Here is a 7,630-nt window from a genome sequence, read left to right as displayed (position 1 = left end):
GCCGGTTAGCTGAAGGCGGGCAAACGGCAGGTGCTGATTGGTTGCTGGCGGCCGGCGGCGGAGCGCTGGTTGGCTGGTGCTGGGCGCGGCCCCGTCGCTGTCGCCCTTGCCCCGAGGAGCGGCGTTGGACGGCTCCGGCTGCGGGCCGGGGGGCGCCGCTGCCGCCATGTTGTGCCACGGTGAGGGCCCGCTGAGCTCCCTCACGGTGCTGCTGGTGGCCGTGCTGGCGCTCAGCCGCAACCCGGCGCTGGCCTGCCTGCTGACGGCCGGCCTCTACCTGGTGCTGCACCTCTTCAGCCTGGAGCCCGCCCCGCCTCAGAGCGCCCAGCGCGTCCTCCGGCCCCGCGGCGCCGCCGCCCGCATCGCCCACCGCGGCGGCGCGCACGACGCGCCCGAGAACACGTTGGCGGCCATCCGACAGGTCAGCCCGGCGGGGACTCACCGTGGCCGTGCCCGCCGTCCCTCCCCGAGCCCCTCCGAGCCCGGCCGGGCTCGGAGCCGTGGCCGTGACCCGGAGGACGCTGGGGGCGCGTTTAACACGCCCAGCCGCTAAGGGACCTGCGAGGCCCGCGGCGAGATTAGAGGCGTGAGGCAAAGCTGGCAAATGTTGAGACAGAGAGGGCGCCTCGGGGAGCCCGTCTCCCCTGGGCCCGGTGAGTGGGGGGCTGAAATCGGCGGGCAGTAATGGAAACCTGCGGGTTGTGTTTGGAAATCTGCCTTTATAGCAGGCACCAAGCCCCTGTTACCCCGAGTAACTCCAGCTTCTTCCGACTTGCCGCAGGAAGCTGTATTGCTTGTCAGTCCTTCATCCCTAAGCAGATTCAGAACAGTTTGATCAGATCTGAGACCTTCCGAGGGAACTGTATTATATCCCTGGTGCTGATGGATATTTTAGCAGTGTAGCAATAATGAAATACTGTATTCTGCTGATGTTGCAACAGAATATGGAGAGCGGGCAGCAGGTTAGTAACAGGCCGTTTGCTTTTTAAGCCTTGAAGACCTGTAATGAGAATCCACAGTTATGGGAAAATTTGATATTGCAAGAACTTCACTGTGTACAGCCCTGCTATGAAACTTACTGCTGCCTCATCTGGGAGGCATCACGGTGCAGCCAGGATTCAAAATCTGTTTCTGCGAATCATTTGAAATTGTGATCAGCAGTCTCTCAGATGCAGTGTATCTGTGATGATGAGATGTTGCTGCTCTGATGATTTCTTACCTTTGGGCAAGGCAGAGCTCTTTGTGTTGTTAAATTCTGAAGCTGCACAATAGAGATCCTCACTTGGCAGATTACCTCTAGTGCATTCCTGGCATTTGCCTTTCTAGTGCATTGGCCCTTTTCTCTGGAGGGCATTTGGCCTTCAGAACAATTCACCTTGCTTGCAGTTCACTCAGGTGCTTTTCTGAGGCGTTCCTGGGAAAGAGCCAGGGCAGGAGCAAGATGTATAAAGTGTTCTAAGGCAGCCCAGCAGCTTATTGCTCTCTGATATGAGGATTCCTCAGATAGGAGTCAGGATTTGCCTACATACATCTGCTGTTCAAGTACAAGCATGGTAAGTGGTGCCTCTGGGAAGTTTTGTATTTACTGTGTATGGTGGATCAACCGTACTGCACATGAATGGCGAATCTAACTCTTAAAGGAAATACTGCACCTGTGTTCTATAAAAAAAGGGATGATAGCTTTTCCTTGTGCAAGAAAAGACTTTATGCTCTGATGGCCTGCTCTGATTCCAAGTGCTAATCTATAAGTTATCTAAGCTGTAGGCGTTTTCTTCCCTTCCATTTTAGAAAGTAACATAATTTAAGGACTCAGGAGTTATTAGACCAGAAGGAGAGAGCAGGATTCTTTTCTGCATTTTATCCTGAAACAATCCCAATCACAAGATGGAGACATTGTTGCTATGATGTTATCTGTAAAATAGATTGTATACTTCCAGTTGCTCTACAAAGGCTTCTTACAATAACTTGGATGAAACCTACTTTGTTCTTCAGATCAAACTTATTGAAAAGAAAATTAATAGTTTGTTTTTTTTATCAGAATACAAACTAATTATAGCCATACCTATACTAAGCCTATAAAGCTGTATGTTATGTATGTGATTTTTTTTTTTTATATTTTTTTTTTCAAGGCAGCTGAAAATGGAGCAATGGGTGTCGAGCTGGATCTTGAATTTACTGCAGATGGTGTTCCCATTCTGATGCATGATGAAACAGTAGAAAGGACAACGGATGGGTCTGGAAGATTGTGTGACTTGACTTTTGATGAAATTAGGAGGCTTAATCCATCTGCAAAACATTGGCTAGGGTAAATGAGCTATTGCTATTCTGAAACTACTGTTTCAATAATGAAAATAAAACATTCGTGATAAACAAAATTATTGATTTGATCTGTCACTGAGGAAAATTTTTGTAAATTTAAAACTTAGTCCCATATGTTACTTCTCATTTGATTTTTGAAGCGTTGAGACACTCCTTACCCATCCTTGCAATAGGAACAGTGAAGCAGAGTCAAGATAACTGTCTCTCAAGGACAAAATCCACAGGCACCTAATGTCAAACAGGTTAATCTCTACATAAGCTTCCCCTAAAAAGACTGCAGAACACTAAAGATACTGGGAGTTTTACAATGTGTCAAAATTGGCTTGAGTAGTTACTAAGAAAATTCACTTTATTCACATATATTTCTTGACTGATTGTGTCTTGGGGATTTTGTGATTTTTACAATTCCTAAACATCAGGATTATACTGTTGAAAAGGAGCTAGGCACGTTTCCTGGGCAGTCTCAGGTAGGAGCTGTGACCCCAGTGGCTGATTAGGTCCTTTCCAGTGGTGTGTAGGGGAAAGTATTTTTATACATTACTAGCATTTTTATAACAATGCAACTTCTACAGTATCATAATTGAATCTGTTACAGAGGAAGAACTTTCAGTGTGTGTTCCTTGTATTTCTGAGATGCTGCATTAGGGATTTCCAGACTTTTGTAAATGCACCACCTGTGAGTCTATGGTACAATTAGCATCTTCCCTGTCTGTTACTGGAAAGGTGATCACCACCTGAGCCACTTGGCGAGAGCTTCCACATCTGCAGTTACTGCTGATCAGCTGTTGTTCGCTGTCACCTTATCAGGAATAATTTATTGATGTGTGAAGCTGCTTCTCCTACATCCTCGGCTCGTCTTGCTTATCCTGCCAGGATCTGCATTTCTGGCTCAGGGCTAGGGAGTGCAGCCAGAGCAGGGTGAAGTGGGTGGGCAGGTGGTCAGCAGTTGGGTCTGAATGCTTATTTGTGGTCATTGAGGAAGGAGATGAAGAACTGAGGTTAGTGTTTCGGTGTGGGACACAGGGTCAGTGAGCATCGGATTAGACCTTGAATTTGCAAGGCTATTAATTGTCTGGTGGGTGCTGGGGGAGGAGGAGCTGTGCATGTATCCCTCCACCTGTGCAGCCTTTTGCTGCATGAGAGACCCACCGCTGCCATTGCTTGTGGTGCTTAATCCCACCTCTAATACTAGTGTATCAGCAAACTATGTTCAGGAATCCCTAGGAAACAGCTCTGTGTAGTTGAGGATGTGTATGCTTGTGTGTGCACGTGTGCGTATCTTGACTGCATTCCAGTGAGGAGTTCTCTGTTTCCACAGGAACAAATTCCAGGGTGAAAAGGTACCAACTCTGAGAGAAGCGGTTGTGGAGTCTATGCATCACAATCTTATAATCTACTTCGATGTCAAAGGCCATGCAAATCAGGTACCGCTTCCTGTACTGAGGCACCTTCCTTCACCCCTTCTTTGAGTTTCTAACCTGCTGCTCTTGTTCTCGAACTGTAAGTGTGGTACAGTCCCTTCTCTAACATGAATGAGACTGGGTCTGCTATTTGTGTCACATCCAAAGTTGGGCTGTCAAAGCAAAGACAACATGTTTCTTCATCCCATTCCATCGTGCTGGGAGGCTGCAACTTAAAATTAGCGTGAGAGTCATGTGAGTGTAGAGCTCGGTTCACAGCACCTCCATGAAACAAAAGAAAGTGAATTCCCTGTCTGTGCTGAGGGGAGCTCGTATCTCATCTTCAGCCTCCAACTAGGGATCCTGCTTGTCTATAATTTGCATTAAAGTGTATTTCAAATACCGAGAATGCTACTCATTGCTGTAAACAGAATGAGGACTTTTGCTGCAAGAAACAAAATGTCATTTCTGTGTTAATGGTATAAACAAGATGCTGTTTTTGTTCCTCCCCCCTTTCCATTTCAATCTTCTTACACAAAACAGGAAAGTATTTTTAAAGGGGATTAGTCTAAAATGACTTTGCAGTGTGAAGTAAATATGAGTGTATGTATAAATATAACATCTGTGTGTATCTCTAATCGGCAGGCAGTTGACGCCCTAAAACAACTCTACCTGGAATTTCCACGTTTGTATAACAGCAGCGTAGTCTGTTCTTTCATGCCAGATGTTGTTTATAAGGTGATGTTTCCTAAAAGTTTATTTGGGATTTTTTTTAGTTCTGTCTGGGAATTTCAGTAAGATATACAACTCCCAGTTCCAGATTACTTTTGGGTTGTTAAAATTGCCAAGACTTTTTTTAAAAAATGAAGCATAAATCATAAGTCTCCTGCATAATCTTATTAGATCACTCTGTGCTCATTAGATGCAGGTGTGAGTCTACAGCAATTCCCTCCATTCTGAAACCCATGTAGAAAAAAGTGCGTTGCTCTTGCAGTTGGCATGTGGCCAGGTATCTGCATGCAAGGGCCCTGTTAAATAAACCTCATATTTTGATGTAAATGTAGACTATTCTTAAAGCTCTTTCCTAACTCTCATTGCCAAGTCCATTTACTATGTATTTTATTCCATTGCCTGACTGTTAGGCAAATTTTTTTTTAACATAAGAGCAGTTGCTTATTCGATATGTTTTAAACAAAAAACAGTAAAACATCATAAGCAGCTTTCTAAAAGAAAGAATCTGGGGTTGGGAGAGGGAGAAGGATTCTGGTAGAGCTGCAAGTGCAAGCTAGCACTCTGTATCTAGTGCTCTAGCAGTTTATATCGCTTTTGTACGAATTACAGTCTTTTCTCCTTGATCTTCCAGATGAGACAAGCTGACAGAAATGTTGTAACAGCACTAACACACAGGCCTTGGCATCTGAGTCACCTGGGAGATGGGACACCCCGGTTCAGTTCCTCCTGGAAACATTATTTGTATATGACGATGGACGTCATTCTAGACTGGAGCCTGCACAGTTTCTTGTGGCGGTTGTGTGGGGTTTCAGGTTTCCTCATACAGAAAAATTTTGTTTCTCAGTAAGTGTTAAAGCTTGCTAACGTATCAGGAGGCAATATCCTTCCATTAGTATATCAGGGTGGAGTTAATATAGTATATATTAATCAATATGTTCCATTTAGTGTTGTGTAAGTTTGTTTAGATAGTTTCTTTACTGCATGCTATTTTATTATTTTAAGCCTTTATCTTTTCAATCTGTTTTTATCTTATGTTAGATCCTAAGCTTAGTCTCAAAGGGGAAGTGCTGTTCTTGCCTGTTTACAGTAACAAAACACACAAAGATGATGTTGCGAAAGATGACACTATACTGATGTAAGACTAAAACTCAGTTGTAGCCTCAGCACAGTCTGCCTTAAATATGGTAGTGCTGGCCTTCCTCTGACGGCGCCTGTTCCTTGCAGAGAGTACGTGAGGCACTGGTCTTCAAATGGAATTCAAGTGGTTGCCTGGACAGTGAACACATTTGCCGAAAAAAGCTACTACGAAACTGTCCTTGAATCCAGCTACATCACTGACAGCTTGGTGGAAGACTGTGATCCGCATTACTAGACCTGTGCGCTGTAGACACTCACCAACCCAAATAAACCATCTTACTCGGGGAGGTCTGAATCATCATCGAGGGGGTATCCACTGGCGCAGAGGGCACCGCTAACAACAGTCCTGCGAGAAGGAAGAGCAGTAGTTTTCTTCTGCTGTATGTCACATCTCTAATGCAGAAAACCCCTCTGACAAAGCTGAGGTACAGCCGCTCGCAGGCTAAGGAGATGGCACTGCGATGTAAGGGTATCAGTTCTGATGAGCTAACTGGGCCATGCCCTCTGTCTGCAGGTTGCTTTATAATTCTCAGACTATTCTTTTATTTCATTTAAGTCTTGGTTATAAAGTTATTATCAGCAATTTTGGGTGGCAAAATTTAAAATGGTACCTTGATTTTAGTGATTTAAACAGCCTGTTCTCCAACGGTGTAATAATTCGAGGTTGATTTATGGCATCTTAAAAACATCTACATTACTGTTCTCAAAACAGAACCTGAAAATAATGGTGCCAAAATAGAGGGTGAGTATATTTCCCTCCTACTGCATGGAAAGGTGGCGGTGCTGCGTCTTGACAAGGAAAAGAAAGCTAACTTTCCATGTTCAATGTGAAGACTAGGAGAATTAATGAATAAAACTTGAGTATCTTCTTACCTTCCAAACTTTTTAAGAGAACCAAGGGAGGATGGAAGATTATGTCTTCTAATGATACAGCACATGAATGTATTTATTTTTAAAAGAAAGCTATATATTGAGTGCTGTTAGTGGTAGACCAAATAGAGCTGAAATGTCTTCTTACTTTGCTTGTTTGCATGATTGAAGGGCACTCACAAGGGTATGTGAGAAACTGGAATCCAGATTTCACTTGAAATCAAAAGAGCGTGCAGTTACAATAAACACACATCTGATAGCTCATGGCGATGGCATTCTTTATCAGCTGTGCACCAGCAGATTGGTGTAAGATGTCAAAATTACTGCAGATTGCTGCTACTTTTTCTAGCAAGTAAACCCCGAGATGTTCTCACAGGTACCATCAAGGTGCTAGGAACAATTTTGGTTCTGCTCTGGCAGGAGCTGGTGGTTAGAGAAGAATGTCAATGATCAGCAAGATCAGAAAACTCCTGCAGAGCCAGCCCTAACATAAACTACACTCCTTTTTTCCCTGTATCTTAAGCTATGTCTAAGCACAAAGAGCAGTTAGGAGGGGGTTTTTCCTGTCATGATGATGGCAGCCTCTTCCGGTCGTGTCACTCATCCACCCTGCACTGCAGAACCAACAGTCTTGGTCGTCTCGTGCACATCCTGTGTCAAGCGTACATTACACACTCACCCCCCTTCTGTCCAGCCATCTCATGAATGCTGTCACCTCTGCCTTTCTGGCTGTGTTCTACAGGTGCTCCCTGGGCGGCCAGCAGAAGACCAAGTGGCCCATCGTGGCAAATGGCCCTTGCTCCAAAGGTCCGTTTTTTGTTACTGCTTGAGTTGCTGGCACTGAGTCTCCCCCTCAGTGCGAACACCAGGGACATATTCAATACTCACAGCCAGACATGCAGAAAAACATCATAAAATTGAATCTCTGGTCTCACATTGTGTGTAAAGTTCATCCTTTTTCTGTACCTTTGGTGTCTGGTTTTAGGTTGTCCTTAACTTAAATTATGAGCGTGAGGAAAAGATGTGCCTCTTTCCTAAGGCATTTTTATGTCCTAAGCAACAAGGGAGGAATAAACGAGGCAGCAATAGAAAATTGTCTGAAGAAAAAAAAATATCATCATGGCAAAGTTGTGGCTCTGAATAAAAAGAAGCTGCATCAAGTGCCTCAAAGT

At 44.6% G+C, this 7,630-nt stretch overlaps 1 protein-coding gene across 4 annotated transcripts; it reads left to right on the top strand.

The window, feature by feature from the left end:
• Positions 1-54: 54 nt before the first annotated feature.
• On the top strand, positions 55-7,479 carry GDE1 (glycerophosphodiester phosphodiesterase 1). 4 transcript variants are annotated; one of them, XM_063343841.1, is made up of 6 exons: positions 64-421; positions 2,130-2,305; positions 3,638-3,743; positions 4,365-4,457; positions 5,083-5,294; positions 5,676-7,469. In XM_063343841.1, exons 1-6 carry the CDS (start codon positions 167-169, stop codon positions 5,821-5,823), a joined length of 990 nt encoding a protein of 329 aa, XP_063199911.1. In that variant the 5' UTR covers positions 64-166; the 3' UTR covers positions 5,824-7,469. The 4 variants fall into 4 exon arrangements, with proteins under 4 accessions (XP_063199912.1, XP_063199911.1, XP_063199913.1 ...); XM_063343843.1 differs by having other exon boundaries at positions 115-179; positions 5,676-7,479; XM_063343844.1 differs by having other exon boundaries at positions 288-421; positions 2,134-2,305; positions 5,676-7,479.
• The last annotated feature ends 151 nt before the right edge of the window (positions 7,480-7,630 follow it).

This window comes from Chroicocephalus ridibundus, chromosome 8 (assembly GCF_963924245.1).
Source record: "Chroicocephalus ridibundus chromosome 8, bChrRid1.1, whole genome shotgun sequence".
NCBI lineage: Eukaryota > Metazoa > Chordata > Aves > Charadriiformes > Laridae > Chroicocephalus > Chroicocephalus ridibundus.
This window is presented reverse-complemented; position numbering and strand designations above follow the sequence as displayed.